The sequence below is a fragment of the Calonectris borealis genome, chromosome 19 (genome assembly GCF_964195595.1).
Source record: "Calonectris borealis chromosome 19, bCalBor7.hap1.2, whole genome shotgun sequence".
Taxonomy (NCBI): domain Eukaryota; kingdom Metazoa; phylum Chordata; class Aves; order Procellariiformes; family Procellariidae; genus Calonectris; species Calonectris borealis.
In genome coordinates this window covers 929,498-954,619 of record NC_134330.1, presented here as the reverse complement: position 1 = coordinate 954,619, position 25,122 = coordinate 929,498, and the positions used below count along the sequence as shown (strand labels likewise).

The following is a 25,122-nucleotide window of genomic DNA, read 5'->3' as shown; positions in this document are numbered from 1 at the left end:
CGCAGCCTCTCGCTCCCGCCCGGCTGCGTGCGACCTTCCCGCGGGCCGCAAGGTCGCCGGCCGGGCGGGCCGCGCCCGGGGGGTTGATAGCGCCCGGGCTGTCCCGGGAGGCCCCCGGGAGGCCCGAGCCGGTGGCGCGGGGCCTGTGCGCCCTGTCCCGCAGGGCCACGTCTGCTCCCGCCGAGCTCCGGGGGCTGCCTCCGGCTCCTTGGGGTCTTCCCAGGGCAGCGGGGAACCGGTAAGCGCGGGCAGAAGCCCGTAAAACCGGCCATCTTCCCTAAGCCGGGGTCCTGGGGACGGGAGCGGCGGGGCGAGCCCAGCCGGACTGGCAGGGGGCACTGGGGGGTGCGCTGGGGCTGCCCGCACCCCCCGCCGCAGCAGGGACGCGGCTCCGCGACAGCGGGACGGGGCAGGTACCCACCGCCCGGCCCCGCTGGGGTCGTGGGCTCCCGCCGGCCCCGCGTGTCCCAGCTGCAGAGAGGCTCCGGGCGCTGAGGCAGGAGTCAGTCCTGGGACGGAGGCACAGATGTTCACGGCCTGTGGCTGGTCCTGGGGCAGGACAGGGCCACCCTCTGCAGAGTTCAATCTCTTTATTAAGAAAAAGGCATATTACAACGACTCCTAAAGTACAGCTCCATACTCTAGTCTCTGGGTATTAACATGTTTTGAAAAGCACTTGGTTAAAAAGCAAAGTCGACATTAACAGCATCCTGGCGAATAATGGTGTCATGTAGTAAAACGAACATTCAAATAAAGCAGAGCAGTGTCAAACCTTTGGCATCTGTCCCACCACAATGGCTCTCCCCAGCACGAGGCACAGGCTTTTATTGTTCTCAGCTGAGCTTCGCAAACTCAGTCAAGGGGAATATTTTTGCTCCAACAAAACCACAGCTGCTCTGGGACCAGAGGGGCTGTGCTTCCCTCCCACGCCCTCTGCCAGAGCCTTCCCCGGGGTCCCGAGCACAGCTCTGGCCAGGCAGAGGTGATATCCCCACCTAAGGGGGCCTGTTATCAGCTTGGCAAGGACTGGGATGACAGTGACCTTCTGTGTGACCTTGAAACACTCAAGCAAGTACAGATGGTGCTCATCCCTGCAGGGCCAAGTGGCTGCGGCTCAGCAGCTTACCCACATCCCCTGGGGGAGAAAGGGTCTGGTTTTTCAGACACACAAAGATTTGAGGGATTCCCACGGCCTGACAGTCTCATTCCCGCTATAATTGCAATGACAGGGAAGGGGATCTTTTTTGGAAGCCGCAAGATCTATCAGAAAGAGACAGGAGGCATCACTGCACCCCGTGGAGGACAAGGTGCCACCTGGGTCTGTGTTGGGTGCACCTCTCACTCACACCAGCAGCTTCACGACCCTGTTCCTGCCCAAAGGCGTGAGGGGAGGGAGGGTGAAATGAAGGGATCGGGTATGGTGACAGTTCCAAGTGTCACGCTCCATGTCCTACTGCCCACAGCCGCCAGCCCTTCGCATGGCTGCAGTGGGGGGCTGGGACGGCAGTGTCACTGCAGGGCCAGCCCCCAGCCAGCGCTGGCAGAGAGGAGACAGAGGCAGAAACCCAGCCTTGGGGAGCAAAGGGCAGCTTTAACCAGCGACGAGACGCAGCACTTTTATCTTCATGCTTTTACAGGCCGCGTCGTCTGACGGGATCCTCTGCAGCTGCTGTGCTCGTTGATCCCAGGTTTCTCTTGCTCATCCAGCCCTGGCACACTGGCATTGCTGATCTTATCCACAGCGTGAGGCAACCTACGGTCATAAGGGAGTTTTCTCTCCCCTCCTTCGCATTCCCCATAGGACTTGGCAGCCAGGCGCCAACAGTGCAAGAGGGTGACAAGAACAGACGTGCACCGAGGCGGCTGCGGTGTCACTACAGCGAGACTGGCTCATCAGGGCCGCTGGGAAGCGAGGGCTGGTGTTCCTGGAGAAGGGCAGGATGCTGTGGCTTCACCGGGCAGCAGGAGCCAGTGCACAAGGCTGTACACGAGGACCCCAAAATGTTCACCCAGGTCCCAAAAATGAAAGTCTATCGGCGTGCTGCTGATGTACCTTCCCGGAGGGGAAAGCTGCGGTGCTGTGCTCCTCTGCCTCCTGAGAGCTTATTTTGGGGAACCTGTGCACAGAGATGCAATCCCTGACCACTGCTGCCTCCAGCTCTCCAGCCGCTTCAGGCAGGACATTTCTTGCTGCGTTGCTGCCAGCTTCTTGGGCATCCAGGAGAGACCACCCCTCAGCCCCCCCGCTGCAGCTGCCCCTGTGACACCCATCACCTGTGCCCTGCACCCAACTTCGCTTGCAGTAAGGCGGTTTACAGAAAGCCTTGGGCCCTGCCTTGGGCAAAGCTTCCCCAAGGCAGCAGGATTAAGCCCTGCCGCAGACAGGTCTCTGTGCAGTGCCATACAGCAGCGGGGAAGGTCATGCAGCCTCCCAAGGGGATTTTCAGGAGTGCTGCGCTATTCAAGCCCTCGCAATGGCACCCTCACAGCGGGGACGGGAAGGACGCAGCCAGGAGCGCTTAGATTAGCCCCTGCAAACACATTCAGAAAATATGGCTTTTTAACAGGGTCAAGAGGGAGAACCTCCCGATCGGTCTGCCTGGAGCTAAAATAAGTCCAGGGGAGCATGCACCGAGTCAGCAGGACTGGCTCTGCCTCTCGGTGCCGCCAGCTCCGGCACGGGCGCAGTCGCAGCAAGTGGAGCGGGCGCATGTCCTCCGCACCTGCCGCTCTGCCTGCACCTGCTGCAAGGTCGCACTATTTGAGACATCGCTTTCTCAGCATTACGAAAAATAATAAGGAAAAGGGAGATTAGCAAACCCAACACGTCAAATCCATGAGCTGCTGCAGAAAGGAAGGGGGGGTGCAAAAGGGGGGGGGGTGCAGAGGAGAGGTGCCCGGCTGTTAGTCTGTACGCAGAAAGCTCTCAGCACGTTGTGGTTTATACACATAAGACATTGTTTAACAACCGAGCGTTATTGCTATGCATCCATTTCCAGTCTAATCATTAAGCTTTACAGGTCAACATTAAACATCGCTTGTTCCATACAAAGCACGTAGGTGTCAGTGGTTACACTCCTCGGTCTATGCGTGTCAGGTATATGGCGCAGGTCAAAGCTGTGTGCACCTTTTGGACTCCCAAGAAGTGCGGCAGCACTGACCAAATGCACCTACAGGTCCCTGTTACACCTTACGGGCTAAGGGCTAACTTACAGTCCAAGCCCAGGGGGTCTGTGAGAGCCCCCCGCCCAGGGAGAGGAGGGCAGGCACTGCCCGGGCTCCTGCTGTTCCCCGGGGCTCGCTGTGGCTAACAGCAGCCTACTCATTAAAAAATAGGAACACTGTCTTTCTATTCTTTTTTTGATCATTTTGATCTCTTTGATCATTTTATATAAATACAAAGATTAAAATAATTTATCTCAACATAATTTCTATTGCAATCATACAGCATTTTCCCTTCAAAACAAGTGCATGTATGTATATATCTATATATAAGTGTATATATAGTATCTCTAGCGCTTCCCTCCCCCCCAAGAAAAGCAGCAGTGACTGAAGCAGGTACAGCACGCAGTAGCTGATCCTTCCCGCTCCGAGGCAAGGGTGCCCAGGGAAAAGTGCAGGGCTCACCCCGACAACTCATTTCCAAGCACATTACATCGGCATGAAGGGGGGAACTGGGGTGCTCCCTCTCCACCCCTTTGGGAAACAACCGCCCCTCGCTGCAGGCAGCTCTGCCTGCACGTCCAAGGGCTGCGGGGCTCAGGGCCTGCCCAGCTGCCCGCAAGCACCAGGAGGAGGGAGAAGCAATCGGGGGACTGGAAATGAGATCGACTCCTTGAGCAAGCTGCTAATTAGTGGTGAAGAGGAAAGGATCCTGCAGCTCAGACAGGGTGGCTTCATTTACATACTAGGCACTAAAAACGATGATTGCCAGGAAGGTATTTACACAGAAGAAGGATCATACCTCTCCCTCCCCTTTTCAATGCTCAGGTCCATCATGAACACCATGATCTTATCAAGGATTTTATAATAAAAATGCAACACACTGTTTATCAGGATTGTCTAGGAAAGAGAGAGAGAAGCAGCTGTGCACACCACAGCTAAAGGAAAGCCAAATAGCGCAGAGACATGTATTACCTCTTTCACGTTAAAAGAGAATAGAGACGAATCCTCAGCAGAACCTCTCTGAACCTGAGAGAAACAGCGATTTCCAAAGGCCAAATGGCACCTCACCTGGGTGACACCACCAGGAACTGGGTGGCCACAACACTGCACCCCCGGTGCTGCTTGTGCAATGCAACACAAACTGCCCCTCGCTGCCCTGCTCTGCCTCCGCAGGGGTGGGCAACAGCAGGGCCCCAAGCACCCCAGCTCTCCCCAGAGCTAGGGCATGGGCAGAGCCTGCCTTAAATCACTTTGCAGTAGAAAACAGGTGGGAAGCATCCCACAGCCTTACCGAGAGCCAGACTCAGGGCTTTTCTCCCTTGGGCAATTGTACCCAGGTGCTCATAGCCCAGCTGGGCGTTACTAATGCACCCCATGCTGCCCCTGCACCCCCGCCTGCCCTGGGAAGGCAGTTTGGGCACGCGATGCTTTGCAGCCACGGCACGTGAGTGCTGTGCCCGGGCTCTTCGCAGCCTTCTGTGGGGGGTGACAGTTGGGGAGGGCAGGCAGGAGCCAGTGGGGACTCTGCTGGGCTCTGGCTCCTGAGGCAGTGGCTCCAGACACGTCAGGGACTGCAAAATTTCCCCTTAGGGCTTTTTGCCTTCGCCCCCGGGAGCTGCACACCTCTGCAGGGCTTCAGCCAGCATGGCCGCTCCCTGGGCCCCTGCTAGGGAGGACCTGCCCAGGCACGGCTTTGCTGCACTTCTTCCCAAACTCAGGGGTGCATTAGAGACCATGGTAGCAGCTGGGGAGTGGGGGGTCCCAGCCCTCGAGGGTGCCCTGGGGGGAGTAGAAGGGGTCTTGCCCTCCGAAGCGTGACTATTTGCATCACAGCCAAAGAAAAAGTACAAAAGCTGCTAATTTCTGTCCTGCTAGTGCAGCTCATACGCTTAGGGGTTTGTTTTTACTAAAGAGCTGGCCTAGGAACTGTTGCCGAGAATCTCGTAAAAGCATTTTAATATAGTATATAAATATTGAACTACAAAAATAGACACCTCTGACTGCATGGGCACGCTGCGGGTGAGCTCTGGCAGGCTAAGCCCAACTGGTCTACGAGGACGACATTTCTGAAGAGGTTTCAAACTGAATTGGAAGGAAATGGGGTCCTCCTGCCTGCGCCAGCCGCGAAGGCAGCGGGGGTCCCACGGGAGGCGACCAGGCAAGGCACTGGCTGTGGGCAGGGGCCGGGGCTCCTGGCTGGGCATCGCCTCCCCAGCACCCCTGCGCAGCCAAACCACCGGGGCAAAACCTGCCCCGCGGTATTGCCCGGAGCAGCGCAGGTCCCACTGGTGCCCGAGCAGTGAGACCTTCACCCTGCCTGGCCGCTGGAGCTGTTCTCTCCTCTCCTTGTTTCTGCTGATTCAGAACACCCAGGGAATGGATGTATAAAGCCGCTGGTTTGGTTTGGAGACCGGCAAGGCTGCCCCGGCAGGGCGAAGGCTGCGTGCTGTACGGCCATTGTGCTGGGAGGGACTGGGAGGTGGCGGGGAGGACTGGAGGGCCCCGCAGCAGCTCGGCCCTGGGGGACACTGCAAGGGACACGGGTGAAGTGGCTTTTCCAGCCTCTGCTCCTCGTGGAGGCTGAGCCTGGGGCTGGTTTGGCCCCAGCAGGGTTTCTGTGTGTTGTGGTGCACCATCGCTCAGTCAGCAGCACGCTCCTGATGCGGCTGCTCAGCCGTCTGCGGGAAACCCAGACCTGGCTGTGGATGCGACCGAGAACCGAAATGCTGGTGCCGAGACGAGACCTGCCTGGCGCGGGGGGCACGAGTCGCAGCCCTGCTCCAGCGGCACGCGGAGCAAGGCTGCGGCAGGCGAGGGGCCGCGCGGGGCATCCGGCAGGGCTGGCGCTCGCAGCCCACGGCCAGCCGCCTTGTCCAAGTCCTACATGTAAATGTAACGTGGGGGAAATCCGTGATAGAGACAGCCAAACCGCTGCGCAGGGGAGAGAGGGCCTTGGACATGGCTGGCACAGCTGCACCGTCCCCGTGGAGGGGGGATCCCTGCTGCACCCATGGGACCGACGGTCATTCAGCTGCCTGCATTGCGGAGGACCTTCCTGGTGACGTCTGGGGCCCTCCAGCCCAGCCCCGGTGCCGGTGTTGCCCTGGGCTGGAGGCACGGCTGAGCTCATCCTGCTGTGCCAAGCTGCGCGCCGCACAGCCCTTCGCTTGCTGCTGCGCACCCACCTCCCGGCACCCCCGGCCGGGGAAAACACACCCAGCGTCCGCTCCGAGGGGCAGCAGCAGCAGGAAGATCTTTTCATCGCAGAAATGCTAATTTTCTTTCTTTTTCTCTTTCTTTCTTTCTTTCTTTCCTTGGAAGCTCTGGACGGGCGCTCAGCTGTTTCCCCTCCGCAGACCCCGTGCTGGGTTGCCTGCCTGCCCCGCAGCGCTGCCGGCGGCACCCCGGCTCAGACCCTTCGGGCAAGGGGGATCCTTCCCGGCTGCCTGCGGGCAGGAGGTGCGAGCAGGGCATCCGCTTTCCGCTGCTCCTTCCCCTCCGAGGGGACGGGGGAAAGCAACCTCGGCCGGCGCCCACCCCGCTGCCGCCGGGCTCAGGCCTTCCCGGCCGGTCGCGCTGTGCCACCCCCTTGCCGCCTACTCCCGGGCCCGGGGGGCACCGCGGGGACTGGACCCCTGCCTCTTGCCAGGCTCGCCCTTGGCCGACCTGGCCCTGGCCACCGGCTCCTGCGCGGGCTGGCGGAGGGGCCTCTGCGCCCGGGGGGCCGCAGTAGCGCTAGCCATGCCGCGGGCCTGCGTGGGGGGCTCCGGCGGCGGGCGCTGCGGGGCATGCAGCCGTGCTGTGTAGAGGAAGAGGGCTGGGTCGGGCATGGCGTCGTGCTCCTCCTGCGTGGGGTCCCTGGGGCGGGCGCCGTCCCCGGGAGGGCGCCGGGGGTGCACCCTGTGGCCACGGCGCCGGGGCCTGCCCTCGGCCGTGGGGCCAGTGGGGGGCTGCTCGGGGGGCAGCCGCCCGCCCGCCCGGGGTCCCGGCAGCCGCTGGGCGGTGGCGTGCAGCTGCAGGGAGAGGTAGGCGGCCGCCTCCGTCTGCTTCTGCAGCTCGGTGTCGAGGATGGTGACGCGGTGGCTCCGACGCTTCAGCTCCTCCAGGAACCGGCGCTCCTTGTTGCGGAGGCTGGACCGCAGCGCGGCCACCAGCGTCTCCTTGTGCCGCAGCTCCTTGCGCAGCTCCAGGTTGTCCTTCTCCTTCTCCTGCAGCTGGGCCTCCATCGCCCGGCACTTCTCCTCCAGCTCCCGGTCCAGGACGTCTGCGGGGGGCAAGGCACAGCAGGGGGTCAGGGGAGGCAGTGGGGACTCAGCCCGGCACGACGGCCTCAGCCCACAGCTCCCGGCAGGTCCCCGCGTGCTCCCGACGTGACTGCGAGGGCACATGGATGCGGCTGCAGGCCGCTCCATGGTGCTGGCATGTCCCAGCAGTGCCATCGAGGCTGCTCAGGTGCTTTTGGGAGCTGGGGCTCCAAAACTCCCTGTGAGCTGCCCGAGCGCGGGCTCCCTGCCAGCGCAGGCAGCCTTTCCCCAGGCTCCGCAGGCAGGCAGAGGAACCCCCGTCAGCCTGAGCTGCCATGCTGCGGGCACAGTGCGATGTGTAACACCCAAACGCGGGGGGTGAAAGCAAAGGCAGTTTCAGCGGAGGATGCTGTTGCCATGGAACCTGCTGCCTCTGCCTCGCTGCAGCCTCATGCTGCAGTTTTAAAATTTCCCTGGCTAACTAGTTTTTCACCCTAAAAGTGACTTTGAGTGTGTGCAGAGGGCACGGGGGAGCGTACGGGCTGGGAGAGAAAAGGAAACGGCAGCAGTGAAACCATCAGCCCAGCTTAGGAGGGGTCATCGACCTCAAGCCCCAAGACTCCACAGCCTCATTAGCGACAACGGAGATGCTAATCCAGGATTATGGAGGAGCCGGGCTGTGCTCGGCAGGGAAGGAACCCCCACCCCAGGCGGGAGGAGGGGGCTCAGGGGGATCCCATCCCGGGAGCAGGATGGCCGGGCAGCCAGCCCTCCCCGGCTGCTGTGTGCTCACCACACCATCACCTCTGGTTACTAATGCCTGACCCGTTCCTCATTCTGCTCCTGGCAGCAGCTGCCTGCCCGCGATGGGGCGCGGACGGGACTTGTTAAAACAGAGGCGCTGCATCGAGCGGCAGGTTCCCCACGGCTCCCATCGCCCTCCCTGCCCTTCCCATACCTTGGCGGGTGACAGACGCCCTCCCTGCCCTGGCCCTTCTGACTCACACCACAGGCACCCAAAAGAGGGTGACTTCACATGGGGCCCTGCACGCTGCTCCTGCACACCCTGCACCGCTCCGGCTAGCTGCATGGGCTCCCTTCCACCTGCCTGCAGGAGGGTAACACCGGCCTGACATCCATCCCACCATCCATCCATCCATCCCACTCGCCATCCATCCTTCCTCCATCCCACCTGCCACGGTGGCGTCAAGAGACTGCATCGAGTAAACACCTGTAGAGCAATTTGCGTAACAAAACTTTGCATTTCCCCAATCCCTTCTGCCTAATGACCTCGAAAAGCTGGAGGAGGTGAGGGATGAAGGGGAAGCATGGCAGCCACAGCGACTCTCATGGTGACTCTCTCCTCTCCTCTGGTCCGCTGTGGAAATGCACTGAAGGTGTCCCTGTACAAGGGCACCCAGGTCCTGCCCCATGGCCATGTGCGGGTCCACAGGGACCCACTTCTATGCACCAGGGAAGGTGCCCCCGCGCCCCAGAGGGGCAGGGCTGGCCTGAGCACCCCCTACCCCGAGAAGCACTTCTGCAGGCCGGCACGGCTGGGAGCCCCGTGTGCTCGGGGGCTCCTGGGGGCCTGCAGTCCTCTGCAGGTGGTGGCCTTGCACTTGGGACAGCGGAACTGTCTTGAAGGTGATGCATTGGGAAGGATGCTCCGAAACAGGAAGAGGGAGGCTGGAGCGTTGCTGGCAGCTGGATCTCGCCTCCCCTCCGCACGCTCGGGCAGGAGGGAGCAGGGGACAGTGGCTCAGAGCGCTTTTGTCCTCGGCCAAAAAGCGTTATCATCTCCAAAACGAAAGGCATGCTGCTCGCACGGGGCTCTCACGGGAGCGTGGGGACCTGGCCCAGGCACAGATTTCTGCCTGTGGCCACTGCAGCTTGTGACCGGCTGCATTCCCTGCGCTCAGCCCTGGGAGGTGTTTGGGGGATGGGGGCAGCCGGCACGGGGGATTCGCACCCTTGCGGTGAAGGGGCTGAGCTCAGCGGGCAGCGGGAGGGCCGGGCTGTGCAGCCGTGCCATGAGGCCAGCACAGGGGCATGGGGAGCCGGACTGCCCTGGTGCACCCTCCCTGCCCGCGGCCGGACTCCTGCCCCTGGCAGCCCTGGCTGCAAGCTCCTGCGCCCAGCCCTTGGTGGGGTGCAGGGAGGGGAGCGAACGCTCCCTGCCGAGGCTGGCACCCGCCTGTGCTCACCCCTGCCTGCCCAGGCCTGCTCCCATTGTCTGCAGTAATCTCTGCTTTTCATGATACGATTTGCAACCGCTTTACAGCCTCAGCTCCTAGGTGTCTTCTGCAGAGGAAAAATGCTTTATAATGAGATCTTAAGGGAGGCAGTTGCACGCAGTAATTATTACATGAGTGGCATTTGAAGAGCAATCATTTGATGGCATCTTAAATTAGGTGGTTGCCCCATAAACGTGGCAAATGTGATCCTACTCTTCGTAAGCTGTTAAAAGGCTGAAGGATGGGCAGAGACCTGTGGGTGGGACACGCTGCAAATTATGGTCTGTGACGCACCAATGGCACCGGCGGGCTGGACATGAGGCCACCTGCATGGGCAAGGGACCTCAGGCTCAGCAGGAGGAGGGGGGCGAGGTGGGACCTGGGGGTCTGCTGGGGGCTGCAATGGGCTGGGTGTGCACCACCCGCGGCACGCTCTCCTCCTGGGGACAGCCCTGGGGCTGGGAGCACCACGTCCCCCTGGAGCCGGCCACGGCACTGAGCGACGGTGCTGCCAAGGGACAAGAACCCTGATGGCCCCCGTGACAGCGGCCCTGTGCCCGCCCCGGCACCGCCAGCCCCGGCTCTGAGGACGAAGTGCAGGCTGAGGCTCAGCACCAGGGACTGTGCCCGGGCAGCACCAAGGACCAGTTTCAGCTTCATCCCTGGGATGGAGAAGGAAGAGGAGTCGGGATGCTCACAGAGCATCCTCTGCTGGCCACGAGTGCCCGGGCACCGCTGCCTGCCCCTGCCTGACGCGGGTGCTGTTGGGGACAGGGATGCGTCACCTGGAGCCGTGCGGTGGCCTTTGCTGGTGAGGTGAGGGCAGTCTCAGCCTGTGGCACCTCGGGACAGAGGCAAGGCCAGGCAGGACGGAGCTCAAAGGGACACCCCGGGGACACCGACACGCACCCCTCCCTGCCGGGCTGTGGATGGAACGGGGCCATGGCCCCAGCCAGGCGGGCGGTGGGAGTCCCGGGGCACCGCAGCCCTGCCGGAAAGGGTTCGGCAGCGACCCGGGAGGGGCAGAGGAGGTGGGCACATCCTTCGGGAGAGTGCCCAGGTCCTGCCCGCGGGGCCCACCGGCCAGAGTCACCGCCCCGAGAGCTGCCCAATGCATCCCGCTCGGGCGCCAGGCTGGCCGGACTCTGCTCCGCGGGTCAGGGCTGTGGATGCGTGTGTGTGTGCGAGACGCAGGGAGCAGCTGCATCTGCCTCCAGTCGAGGGGCTACGGCAGAGGGATGCTCAGAAAGGGGGGGAACAGTGCCCAGTTGCGTGCTGGCAGCAGGACGCAGGCTGGGGTGTCTCTGCTCCGCCGGTGTGCCCGTGTGCAGCCGGGCACAGCCCAGCCCGCGGCCAGGCCCCCTGCCCATCTGGGCACTTCTTGCTAGAGGAGAGGAGCTGAAATCAGGGCGAGCTCAGCGCCAGCTCCCCGTTTCTGTGTCCCTCGGCACAGCCCTTCTTTTGAAAACCTGCCCTCGGCCATCAGGTCGCAGGGGCCAGCCTGCTGCCTGCCAGCACTGCGAGATGCCAGAGCCCTGTGCCATGCCGGTCTGGCAGGAGATGTCCTGCCTGCGGTGCAGCCTCGGGATGGGGGAATTGCCCGCGGGTTTCCAGTTACCCCCAGTCCCGTCTGCCTGTCCCGGGTGGGTGAGGCTGCCTTTGGGCTGGAGAAGCGCTTTGCCAGGGCTCCCCAGCCGGGCAGGGCTGCCTGTCCCAGCTCCAGGGCTGCCCAGGAGGGGCTGCAGGACACAGGACACATTGTGAAATGCCTTTTGAGCAGCGCTCTGCTGCTGGTCCCAGGCCTGGGGCGGTGCCTGGAGCTTGCAGACATTTTTCATGCACCAAGACTTTTCTCCCCCGTATTTTGGAATGTGAAAGATTATTTTGTGGGCAAAACTGACTGTTTAATGAACCAAGAGCGCCGGGAGATTTTCTGAATCAGCATCTGGTTTGCAATCAGTGAGCAGAGCTGGAGGGGGGGCTGATAATGTCCTTGTTGGCTTTTCCCTGGGGCTGAAGGGTTTGCAGGCTTTGAGTCCTGCCCTGGGGGTCTGTGAGCTGCTCCCGGCGAGTCTGTGTCAGGGCTTTAGCAAAGCCAGCCTAGGGATGCTGGCTTTCACATGCAAAACCTTCCTAGGTGGCTGCCCAGGCGTTTAACGGGGCTGCCAACAAGGTGTGAATGTGCATGCTGACTTCCCAGCCGCAGCCCTGCCCTCAGCCCGACTGTCCCCTGCAGACAAGGGCTGTGTCCCCTCCCTGGGCGGCCCCAGGCTCTTCGGGTGGCCCCCGCACCCACACAGGCTCCCTCTTATCTCCTACACAACCGGTGCTCTTACCTTGCTGGTGGGCTTCCAGCTCTTTTATTTCCAGGTCATGGGTGAGCTCTGGAAGAGGAATCAAACAGGAGTGAGAAGGAGCATCCCACCCGTCCCGCGCGCTCCCTGGGTCTCCCCCTGCTCCCCCCGGGGCTGCCGCGGCACGGCTGCAGCGCTGCCTCTGCCCGGCCCACGGTGTGAGCGTGGCCATCTGGGAGTACCAGCCATGGGCTGAGCCAAAAATAGACAATTCTGGCAATTTTTTATGTTATTAAGCAGCCTTGAGGTCTGACATCTGCCACAGCGCTTGCCCCTGCGACGGGGCCAAGGCAGTGTCTGCAGGTCCTGCCCCACGGCAGAGTGGGAGGCTCTGTTTCTCCAGCAATGCCTTTTCTTTTTCTAAGAGAGTTGCTGAACCATTTTTGGTGCCTTAAATCAGGACAAAGAGCAGAGCGATGGACTGAAAATAGCTGCCACCCGAAGTATTTCATAATTTATTGCTTCCAGGCTGATCTCTGCCCCTGCACATAATGCAAGCGGGACGGCCTCGTCCCTGCGCGATGTGCCCGCAGAAGGATGCTGCCCTGCCCCGGGGGCAATGTGTGCCTTCAAAATCCCCTCTCAGCCTGCCACCGAGCGCAGCCCTGCTGCTGCGGATATGTCCCCGGGTGGAGGGGGGCAAGGCAGTGGCAGCGCTGGAGAGGAGCTGCTGTTTGCGGGATGTGGCCCCAGCCTCCTGAGGGAGGCTCCTCAGGGCTGCTGGATACCGACGTTCCGCTGCGGGACATGGGCTGCAGACCTCGGGCACCACAAAGTGTCCCTGTGACCGTCCCATCTTCCACTGCCACGGGCCCAGGACAGGGCGGCGGTGCTGCGCGTCTGGGGTCCGGCTGCAGGCAGCTGCAGGCAGAGCTGCCCCACGCCGCATCCAGGAGCAGCAGCAGCAGCAGCGAGGGCAGCATCCTGCGGCAGCCCCTGCCCGCCTGCTCAGCCCTGACACGCTGCCTGCTCGCTGCCTGCACTCTGCCTGCTCTCTGCCTAGCCCCGGGCTACAAAACCAGCTCACAAAGGGCAGCGAGGGAGGGAGCTCAGGGACTCTCTGGAGTTCACTTTAACCTGCACACCTTCACAGACAATCTCTTTTGAATGAATTATCTCAGCCCACCAAACCACCAGTAGCTCTGAGAGGAGAGGGGCAGCAGCAGCATTTGGTTGTTTTGGGGCTTTTTTCCCCCTGAAAATGAGCTCAAATGGTTAATCTTTGCCCTACATTTTTCTTTTAATCTGCTTTCATGTTGACTCTAATCCTCATCACTGCCATCCTTCTGAAATGAAACGCTTGGCTCAGGCTGCTCTGCCAGTCTGTCTTGGAAAACAAATCTGTAGTGAGAAGGCAGAAGTAACCAAGAACGTAACGGAGTTTCTGGAAAGCTTTCAGCGCTCCCAACTGCCCCACTGGAAATCAATGGCAACTGAGTTATTTTTCTGAAGCTAAAATAATAGGTTTGGAGTCACAGATATATTTCAAATGAAAACTAAAGCAGTCGCCCATTTCCAAAGAAGACATTGCCCCGCTGAGCGAGTGCAGGGCTCGGGGATGATGCACAACCCGGGGTCCCAGCTTCTGTGCTGGAGCCACAGGGGCTGGTGGGAACCTGCCCCAGTACTGTCCCCATGACCCCCAAGGGGCAAATCTAGGGCAGAGCACCCCGCAGGGCTCTCAGGTGGTCCTGGCCTCTGCGGGATGGATCTGGCTGCTCTGCACTTCCATATCCCGCCTCCTGCGCTGCCGGCCCCGGCTGCAGCCGACTCCCAGCGGCTCTCCCGCTCGGCCCCGGTGCCTCCGGGTGTCCCCTGCGCAGGGCAGGGGATGGGCACTGCCGGGTGATGCACTTCAACTTGCCTGGTGCAGGAGGCGGCCGAGGAGGGGTTTGTAGTCCCTGCCGTGGGCTAGGACACGCTGGTCTGTATTCCCAGCCCCAGCTGCCCGCGGGCCCGTGACCCTCTTGGAGGCGGCTGTGTGCCCCTCGGGGGGGCTAGACGCTTGCAGGCAAGCTGGAAATGGGTTTATTTAAGACATGGCTTCTCTCAACACATCGGGCTTCCCCCTTTGCTGCCTGGGAGGACTGTCCTGGTGCCCCGATGTGTGAGGGTGTCGAGGGACCGTCGGCACAGCCCGTCCGGCCAGCTCTGCTATCTGCCGCACCGCCTGCAGGGATCCCCCCAAACCCCGCTCTGCTCCCGGCACCAGCCTTCCCTCCCTCGCTCTGCTAACACCACTGAGCAGGCTAATTATTGCCACAAGGCTTGAGCTCACCTTCCAGTAAAAGGAGAAGCAGAAGAGTCAGAGGAATCTATTGCTATTTCTGCTGTGCTGCTGTGTTTATACCTTGCAAATAAAACGGGAGTGGGAGGGAAGCCAACTCTCCTCTGTAACGCACGGCTCGTTCCAACAAATGAATCACAGCACGTGGCTCTGGGCTGCATTACCTTCCTGTAAAGCCTCCGACCAGGAACGCTGGGCTGCGGGGGTTTGCTGGGGCCAGCTCTGCCCTGGCCCCGCAGCGAGGGCTGCGGTATTTGCCCAGAGCAGCTGCCCCCTCCTCCTGCCCGGCTGCAGCGAAGGGCACAAGGCTGCTGGGTGTCGGGGGCTTGCGGGGGCTGAGCGGATGAAGGTTCCGTCCCGCTTTCAGCTCTTGCTGCTGGCCTAGCAGCAGCCCTTGGGTCGGAGGCTCCTGGGACGCCGGGTGCAGCCAGCAGGAACTGCTTGGGGTCCAGAGGCAGCAAACCTGGGGGTTTATTTACTTGAATAAGGTCCCTTCTGAACACAGCTGTTCTGCTGCTGGATCCAGCCTGGATCCAAAGGCGCTGGCTTGCTGCGTGCCTCCCCCTGGGATTCCCTCGCACACAGACGGCTCGGCTCCCCCTCGGAACAGACGGTCCCTCCGCCGGCAAGGGCTCTGGCATCTGGAAACTGCCACTGCTGCTGCCGCTGCAGGCAGATGGAGCTTCTCAGGGCTGAGTAGGTGGCAGCTGAGGAACAGAGCTCTGCAGGAGGGTGGGCATTTCCAACAGTGATGCCTCGGGAGACCGTTGCAAAAGTTAAGGGCTGAAACTACTGCTCCACGGCAGCCGGCGCAGCTCCGCAGGGCCACAGTGGGGGAAGTGCTGACTTACCAACTCCACTTTCCTCGTGCAAACAGCCCCATCACATAACGGCATCCAAACCATCAGCAAAGTCATCTTAAAACTAACCAGGGGCTTTGCCCCCATCGCTCCTAATGGAAACGTGTTGCAGAATCACACACCTCACAGACAAGGATGTGACTTGTCCAGTCAGACAGTGCTGTCGTTCGGCCACACTGGGAAGGAGATCACTAATAACCAACTGTGCAATGGGCTCATTTCTGCCCCTGGGGACTCAGAACCCCCCAGCCTGATTTAGTCACAAGAACTCTGCTGTCTCGCCTATCTGGAGAAGCTGTAGATGAAGCCATTAAACAATGAGAACAGCAAAAGCTCAGAAAGGATGGTGCAAAATAGAAAATTCTATCAATGCAGAAATGTCTTTGTTTCCCAGGAATCAGGGAGGATGAGAGGCTGGAAGACAAGGAGTAATTAGCTACGGCTGAATTATTGATGAGAGCGATGGCACAAGTTGGAATGAGTTTCGGTGGCAGGCAGGAGGCTGGGGAGCCGTCGCTCTTGCGAGGCTGGCTGAAGCGGAGGGCGACACTGCCGCAGCAGGGCCACGGGCGGAGGGCTGGTGGCTGTGTGCCCCGCAGCTGGGGCAGGTCCCCGAGCCCCACACCGGGCTTGTGGCTGCGCTTCCTGGGGACTGGAGACGGGCAGGGTCTGCTGCAGGGTCTGCCGTGACCCTGGGGAGCCGCTTGCCCCCTTCCCGAGGGGCCAGGCTCCTGGTGACAGCCCCCAATCTCGGGAAAGGCCGGGAGGCTGCAGCCTTTGCGTGAGGGGCTGCTGAGGATGCCTGGCAGGGACCCTCCCTCCAGAGCAGGGAGCAACCTGGGGCGGGGGAACGGATGCGCTGGTGCTGCTGGCGTTAGGGCTCATTCAGCACCGCAGCGGTAAAGCACGGCAAGGGGGTACCAACACCAGCCTAGTGCCGGACTGCTCTGGGCTGGGCCAGCGGGAAGGGAACGGATTTCACATCTCTGTGTGCAAGGGAATAAAGAGTAGCAAAATATAAACAAGAAAATCACATTTCCTCCCATTCTGAAAGTGGCCTCATACGCCCCCATTGCTGACGGCGTTCAACTCTCCTCTTTCCCTTAGCCCACTGGCATCTGGGAGAAATGACAAACTACTTTTACATTTTAATGATCAAAATACCTTCGTGGGCACAGATCACGGGAGGAAAAGGCAGGACCCTCTTGCTGGCTAATGCTGGGTTTTCCCTTTCCTTACACCACTGAATCCCGTGGGGTAGCGACTACTGCAGCCAAACTACTGCAAGGTGCAGGAACACGCAGCCGGGAGGGTGCTGAGCTACCGGGGCTAATCCTCGTTCAGAAGTGTGCCCTGAGCACGGCGTGAAAACAAAAGGAGAGGGTTTTAATGATGGATTATCAACACAGCCTCCTGTCTTATCACCCACCCGGCCAGCTGATGCCCAGAAAAAAAATCGCTCTGGCTCTTCAGTGTTGCAGCTGGAGGAAGCTGCTGGTACCCATTTGCAGAGGAGCAATTTCAGAGAGTTTGATCCACACCAGATTTGGTGGCCACGTAGCATGGTCCAGGGAGGGGCTAGTGGCATCTGGGCCAGGGGTGCAAGCGGGAGGCTGAAGGGAATGGAGATCCCCTGATCCCACACCGAGCAGGATCCCCTGCGGCTTGGCGCTCGCCTCCTCTGCGTCCTGCTGAACGCCAGTGCGAGCTCCCGTGCGGGACCGCCCTGGGACCCGGGGTGCCAGCAGGAACTTTCCTGCCCAACGTGCTCCGTGGGCACGCAGGTCCCACACGCCACGGCCACCCCAACGCTCACCTGAGCAGTGCTTCTGCAAGCGGAGGATCTCCAGGTGCAGGTCATGGAGCAGCTCCATCTGCTCCTTCTTCAGGAAAGTGATGTGCCGCTGCACGCTCTGGATCTGGTGCTCCAGGGACACGGTCTCCATCGCAACCAGATTCACAGTCCAGGCCTGCGGGGAGCGGAGATGGCTCGTGATCAGACATGCAGCAGCACACCGGGCTGGTGAGCCTGGTCCCTGGAGCCCTTGCGAGGGGCAGAGACCCCGGGGGCAGGGTGGGTGGGGAGGCGGGTGACTGCTCTCATCTGCCCTTTCCACGGAGACGTGGCTGTGGGTGAAGCAGCTCTGCTCAGAAGATCCTCCGGGAATGGCCTCCAAGCCATCCCACCGCCCCAGCGCCTCTCGGGGCCGGCTCCCGTCCTGCCTGTGCTCGGGCTGGGAGGCTCAGGGACTGCATGAGCAGAAAATGCCGCTGCATGGACGCTGGCATCGGAACGGTTCGTTTCTATTTTAAATTTGGCCCTAGGAAATGTTTTATCACTGAGCAGGATTACATCTGGGACAGGATTGCTCCCCGCAGTCCCCAAGTGGGAGTTGCACCAGAGACGATTTTGGCTCTCACTAGACAAGTCACATATTACGAAGCAGTAACTGCAGCAAGAGATCTAACACATGAAAAATACAATATGATCTAACCCGATCAGTGTTATGTGGCAAGGAGAGTCATGTTGTCTTCCAGAAGAAGAAACGTCTTCCCTGGTAATTCGCCGACAAGAGCTGCTGCCAGTCCTGCGCCGGGCTGCTCAGCGCGCGTTGGGGGTCCATCACCCCCAACGTTAATTAATGGCTTCAGCAAAGCAGCTGTGTGAGCTGCCTACCTGGGTCACTGCACCAGGGAGATAAAAATAAACCCCTGAAAGAACCCTTAATCCTGGGAAATACCATTTCACATGGATGTGGAATCCGTCCTTACTCCCCGCACCCAGCCCAGGAGGAGGGGAAGCTACAGCAAACTGAGGTGATGGTGGGGATGACGTTTTGCCAGCAAGCCTGAGGGACGGCGTGCACCGTCCTGTCCCTGGGAAGCTGCTTCCGTTCCCTCCTTCATCCGCGTCTGACTTCAGTTTTCTTTCTATAGAAACTTCAGAACTGCGAGTGCTTTGGCTCATGTTTACGGCACGCCCAGCTCGGCAATGTAGTACATTTTAAGATAACTCCCGCCACCAAAATCGAATCAAACTGCATTTAAGCTCGATTCCACAGTAAGCGATCTTGGCGGTGCCCCGAGTTGAAAGCTTTGTTCTTGCCAAAGCCTCTCCAGATTTGTGAAATCCTTAAAGTCATGTCTCCATGTTCCTACTATTTCAGGAAAGGGGGGATGCAGTGAGGCTCCAGAACTAACAGGTTTGGGGTGTTTCCTGCCGTGCCCCACTGCTGCGGCATCGCCGGCCCCAGCCCACCCTCACCGGCCGTGATTCCCGGCACCCGCGTCACCCTGCAGGGCGGGGGGGGGGGGCTCTGCTTTGCTGCACCCCCTGCAAGCCCAGCAGCCAGCCATCGGCCTGGCTTCCACGGGGGACTTCTCGGTTGCAATGCTCTGGAGACAAGCCAGTGCCAAGGGTTTGGGGAGCTCCGGTGCTGCCATTCCTCTCCTGCAGCCGGTGTGGGGTGTGCTGGGAGCGGGCTGGGTGTGATGCTGGTGGTGCACAGGCAGGGCAGTTAGAGGCAGCTGCAACACCCAACTGGCATGTAAGTAAGTAGAAATCACAGAAATTATGTTCTCCTGTGGTTGTCCCCTGCTCGAGAGGGTCAGACCAAGCTGTGCGAGGGGGCTGGGGCTGGCCTCCCCCTCGGAGGGCTGGCTCGGGGCACGCTCTGGCAGCGGGTGCGTCTGCCTGCGGGGGCTCCGCATCAAGCCTAAAATAAGAATATTGGGTAATGGGAACTGGCTTTGTCACCAGGGTTTTTTCATGTCCCAGGGAGCCATTTCTGGAGGCAAAATAACGAAGTTTGGAGTTTTAGAATGGCTCTGCTATTCAGGGAATGAAATGCTCCAAACATTCACCCCATGAAGGCTACAGGAAAGCATGAAAAAGGCTGATACATAAAAGCAACAGATACAAAGATCCTGCTTCTCATTTAAGGTGCTTATTGTGGGAGGTATGATTTATACCAGCTTAAAGCTTCCCTGTGGAACAATGTCATGTAAGTGAAAATAGCCCTGGATCAGCCTGTTTAGTCCTGCCTGGCTGAACGTGAGGTGCGGATGCTCTGTGCAAGGAAATCACGGGCATTTTCAGGAACCCCAGGGGATTTGCAGTCCATCAATGTTTGGCATTTTAAAACAGATCAGGGGAAAAAAAAATCTAGCTCTAGACTTTACTTCCTAATCATTCCTATTCTTCCAAGTGGCAAAGTGATGGTTTTTAAGTCTTGGAAGTCAGCTAGCCTTTCTTGATGGCACTGTAATTAATAGACAAGAGAGCTGGCATTCGTTCTTTGTACCGTGAGAGCTGGCAATGATGGGGATTCGTTAAAGGTGGGGGGGATAATTTACTTGTGCCAGTGCAACAGCTATGGAAGTTATCATCTGGCATCTGCTGTAGGCTAGGAATACAAATCATACTACAGCATATACCCTCCTGCCAGCGCTGGCTGCGGGGCGGGCTGTGAAAGCGCGATGTGCTGGGCTCTGGAGCAGCTTCTTGACGGGAGTTGTGGCACCTCATCTTGGGAAACGTCAGAAAGTAGGTTGGACGAAGCCCAGGGGATACGTGGTGCTATTTTCAAGCACTTTGTTCTGTCTAGTTGAAATGTCTTTAGTAGAAATGGCTGCAAATTTTCCATTGAACTTTCCCTCCTCCCTTTAAGTGGGAAATTACCCTTTTTTACCAATGAAAATGTTTCCTTTAAAAATAAAGAAACGAACTCTCAACAACTGATATCTTCCCTCCTTGCTTCTGAAGTCAAGTGGAGATTGCAGCAGCACTTTGAGCCTTCAGTTTGATGCGTGCCTTTGGTCATTTCACACAGCACAATCACTTGGGAGGTGTTGGGAGTTAATAGGGATTAGCTGCTGCTGGCTGACTTAACGCTTTACTGGACCATCGCATCTCCCAGCTGATAACGCCAAGGCTCCCCATGTCGAGGGCTTCAAAGCACCCAGCAAGTGCTGACGACCATGTTTCTATGCGGTGAAGCAAGGTGGGAACCTTCAGCCTGTGTCAAAGGCACGAGACCCAAAGCACAGTGACTAGGGCTGTCACTCCCAGGGATGCTAAGAAGCAGCAGCTCCCCTGGCCCCGCCTCGCGAGCGCCGCTCCCAAAAGGATGGTTGTACTGCAGCAAGTAGGGATGGGGTTGGAAGTGACCCTGCTCTGATCCCTGCCCTGCTGCTGTAGCTGTCACTTTTCTTTTCCAGACTTGGAACTAACTTGGCAAAGCAACTGGTGGTGGGAGCCTTCGCAGTGACCACATACTCTGCGGCTTTGAGGAGTTATGTACGAGGCTACAACTCTAGAAAGCAATGTCATTCGGAATAAAAGCCAAGGTTAAGTGATAGTCCCCTTTAGTTTGAAGGATGCTCTGTGTCCTTGTGCTTCTGATAATTGTATACACACACACACAGAGCTGGAAAGGAGGCAGCAACCAGCTGAGCAGTGATTTTTGCCCCGATTCAAAGGTGACACCTACAGTCTGAGCTGGCCTCTTTTCCCTGCAGAGCTGTGGCTGAACACTGTCTCCGGTTTTGGAGACCGGACATCCAAGGGGCTTTGCTCCATCAGAGAGTGCTTTCCAGGAACAAGTTTCCCTTGCTGACCATGCAAGGTTTTGAGCGCAGGACTCCCAGGTCTCTCCTCGGAGCGGTGGGACAGCCCTCAGCAGGGCACTTGGGACCAGATCTTTAGCTTTAAAATGCAATTTTAATATCTTAACCCTCAACTGCAAATTTACTCAGAGAAACTGTGAAAGCTGAGCTAGTTAAGTGCCGGGTAAGTTAGAGGAGGTTTCTGGGCTGCTGAACACAAGCAGTTCATGAGAGTTCGCAAGAGTTCAACCAACAAACATGAACATGGGGAGATATTCACCAGGAATAGGTGAGCACGCTCCAGAATGGGCCTTGGAGAGCTGCTCCCTGCAGAGAAATCTTCCCTGCTATGCTCGGCCACCCTCTGCCCGCTCTGCCCCTGCCCGGTCCCTCGGCAGAGGCTCTCCAAGCCCGGGCCATGGGCTGGCACCCGCCCGCGGCACCGATGTGGGGTGCAGCGGCGCTGGGCTCAGTCCCCTGCAACTGCCCACGCTGGGTGACTGTGGGCACAGTCTCGACTGCTGAGCCTTCCTGTGGGCCTGCCTCCATCTCTAAAACACATTTTTTTCCCACTCCTTATCTTTTCACCATGTGACGACAGTGCTTGGGACAAGCACATTGGGAGTCCTGATCTCAGCTGGGTGTTTCAAAGTGCTATCAGAAGACCTCAGTGAGATTTGCAATTTTAACCCAATTGATCAGAATTCTTATTTCTCACAAAACAAAATGACTGAGGCAACCTCTTGCAGTCACTACAATAACTGATTTAGTGGCAAGTCTCCCTTTGCACAGACAGCTTGTTTGAGAATTTGCTTCCAGGGCAAAACTATGCTGAGGTCTGTGGTTTAATGCCAATCAGAATCCCAAAACTTTGACCTAAGAAAAAACCTTTGTTCCTGATGATGCACTTCAAAGGCAGATACAGTATTGCATGTAGACATACCCCAGCACAAACACTGTCACACCGAGATCCAGCCCTTATTCACATAATCATTTTTCCTCAGAAATGGCAAATTAACTGGGAGTCAGAGGGCACAAACAAGGTTTGCAGGAACAGGTCGATAATTTATCCTGCTGTGGTTGCCAGCAACCCCCTCTCCATCGCATTAAAACATATGCAGGAATAAACACTGATACATATTAGAAATCTATACTGCTTAGTATTTATGATCTCAGAGAACACAAACACAAACTTTGCAACAATGCCAGGAAACAAGTATGTTCTTCAAATGTAAGGAAAATAAGGCAGAAGGAAGCTAAGAAACTTGCAGAAGGTCACAGAGGTAGTGGCAATGCCAGGAATAGAACCTAGAGGTGAAATCCTGGCCTTGGGAAAGTCAGTGGGATCTCCTTGATCTCAGCAGAGGCTGAATGACACTCAGAGTCCTATTTGCTATTCATCATCTATCAGTATCTATTTAAAGATAAAATCAATACAAACGCTGATTATAAATGACTGTGTTTTCTCGCAATTCTCTAAACACAACTGCCTGACTAACAGCCAAAACTGAAGCTTGTCATCTGATCGCAGATGCTGAAAGCAAGGCCGTGTTCTCTCCTGCTGGCTCCGGGGGAATTAACTACGGATTCAGCTCTCTGTCAGGAGCAGAATTTGGCCCACCATCAACGCTTTGAGTCAACCACCATCTCAAGTGGGCGATCCCCGTGGTGCCACCCTGCACTTTGGGAATTTCAGAGCAATGCTTTCTGGTCCCCAGCTGAGTCCTTCTACAGAGACTTAACTCTGCAGCTGCCAGGGCCGACAGGCAGAGCCCTGCTGCGCTTGCAATCGCCTTCTGCAGCAGCAGGAGAAACGAGCCGTTGGTGGTTACCTTCGGGGTGAAGCAACTGCTAGAGCAGGCACGGGAAGGGCTGCAGGCAACTTCTGGGGGGACAGCCCCCCCGCAGCGCGGGGGACCCCTCCCCGGGCCGGTGTCCGCTCGCTCCCCAGCCCCGCTGCGCGTCCCCGCGGGCCCCGCGCCAGCGCCCGCACCCCGCGGGCAGCTCCGCGCTGCCGCCCCCGCCGCCGGGGCCGCTCTCCCTGCCCGGGGGTGCCCCGAGCCCGCGCCCTGCCCCGCCAAGCCCCGCCGGGCCCCGCCGAGCCCCGCCGCGCCGGTCCCTTACCTGGGGGGAGCGGCGGGGCCCCGCGGGGCGCCCGCTGGGCGTCATGGGGCGGCGCCGGGGCCGGGGCCGGGGCCGGCGCCGCGCCGGGCTCCCGCGCTGCCGGCGCTGCCTGCGGCGGCCCCGCCTCGCCCGGCCCGGCCCGGCCCCGCCGCCGCCGCCAGCCGCGCCGTAAACAGGCGGCAACGTGACCGGAACTGGGGCGCTCCGCCGGGGCCAGGCGCGGGCGGGAGCGGGGCCGCGCCGGCTGCCGCGCCGGGACAGGCGCCTGCGGGGCGCGGCGGCTCCGGCGGCACCGGGGCGCGGCGGGGCCCCGCGGGACCGGCCCCAGCGCCGGGGACATCCCCCGGCAGCCGAGCCGGGGCTCCGCTGCGCGGGGGGGGCCGCACCGGGGCCGGGGCTCCGCTCCCCGGGGGGAGCCTCGGTGCGGCCGGGGCTCGGCTCCCGCTCCCCGCCGCTGTCCGCGGTGCTGAAGCCGCCCGCCCGCAGCCGCCGCCGCCGGCTCGGCCCCGGGGCGCGGGCAGCCGTCGGGCAGCAGGCCGTGAAGCCGGGAGCTCGGGGTCTGCTGGGGAACCAGCAGCGATCGTGTGCCTATGGGGGTTTTAGCGTTAACGCGGCTCGAGGGGGGAACGGAAGCCAAACGTGGGATGGTACCCGCTTCAGCGAGGAGACCGGTGGGAAGAGTGAGTCGAAAAAGAGCTTCCCAGAAGCTGTGGTCAGAGAGGTGATGAGAAAAGGTTGTTTACTCATGTGGTTACTAATTCTTTGTGCCCTTTTGTTTCTGTTATCCAGAGCAGCTGGGGCTCCACTTTCAAAGATGACTAAATTCATTGCGCCTCTTTTACAGCAGGGGAAGCTCAGATGCAGTGGCCTGTTCCATGTCGCATGGCAGTGAAGGAGCTGAGAAATGGTAGCGTCCTCCCTGTCAGCTGACAGTCTGCTGATTCCCATTCCCTTAAACCAAAATCTGCTACAGAGAGTGCAGTGTTCCTGGCCTGATGCTCGGCTGGATTGTGCTGCCATCCTCACAACAGTTGAAACTGCCACTATTCTGCGTATATCAGCCTTCAGTGCACAAACAGCATGTGAGTGTGTTGTAAGGCAGCCCACAGGGTATGGTTTGTAGTGTCATTTTGTCATCCCACACGTCCTTTCTTCCCCTTGGATGTTTCAAACCTCTGACCGAGTGCCTGTGCTACACAGAGTGATCAAAGGTATGGGAAATAGTCCTGCCTTGTGCCTGCAGGAGGGCAGGCACAGAAGAGCATAGTCTGGGTGTAATTCGGTGGGTTTATAACATCCCTGCGCTGTGACAGCTGAAGAGTGGATCCTTGCCTGATGCAAAGTGGTGTGGTACAGCCTGGCTTGGTGCGGGCTGATGGCGGAGAAATGCTGGGCTTGGGATTAGGACTCTTCTATGGAGAGTAAGTTTAATTCACACTAAAAGAGAAATCATTAAATCAGGATAAAAGGTGACCCGGGAGATCTGAAGGTCTGCACATGCACACACAAGCTTCTGATTTGCAATGAATGATTCCAACACCTCTGCTTAAGGCTCCAGCCAGCGCAACTGAGAGCTTCACTGCTTCCCAACGCTCATTTGGTCACGCTGACTCCTGTGGGCCTCCTCTCAACTTGTTTTCTCTTAAAAAAAGAGTTCTTCCTGCAATGACAAGTTGTTAAGAGGTGAAGGATTTCTGTGTGAAGGAGGAGAGTGCAGACTTCCTTATTCAGAGAAGTGTTGTCTCATTAGGTGCACCTCTCACCCATTTGTAACCATCAGGTCAAAGGTGTCATTTGTCCCCCTCGGTGCAGTTTGCTATGTTTGTGTGTTGGGGCTGTTTAGTGTCTCACTGTACCTCCCCCTAACTCACGTGCTAACTTGAGCAGCAGTGACTTACAGATGGGGAGGTGGGGGGGAGAGGTAGGAGTGATTTCTGAGTGCATTGTGTTTCACGAGGTTTGTACAATTTTCATTGATTTTCCACTGAATAAAAGACAAGCCTGCAAACCATCAAGGTCAGGCATTCAGGGACAGAGAGCTGCCTCTACAAATGAGGTCACTGCTCTGGGATACAGCCATGCTGCAAGGGAAGGCAGCGGAGCGCAGTGCATCCTCTGCACCCAGCATGGCACGGGGTAAAGCTGGCTGCCTCTGCAGCGATTGCCTGGCAGCTTGGTTTCAGCCACAATGCACACATGCTATTAATATTTCCCATCACCGCTCTTGCTTGCGCTCGCTGTTCC

General features: G+C 58.9%; 1 protein-coding gene across 1 annotated transcript; it reads right to left on the bottom strand.

Annotated features, from left to right (window-relative positions):
• Window positions 1-5,845: 5,845 nt before the first annotated feature.
• CCDC92B (coiled-coil domain containing 92B) lies at window positions 5,846-23,218 on the bottom strand. The gene is given in 6 exon segments (XM_075169112.1): window positions 5,846-7,429; window positions 11,983-12,030; window positions 16,964-17,117; window positions 22,879-22,962; window positions 22,965-23,027; window positions 23,030-23,218. Coding segments are annotated over 6 exon segments (1,206 nt in total). The 3' UTR covers window positions 5,846-6,761.
• Window positions 23,219-25,122: the final 1,904 nt, after the last annotated feature.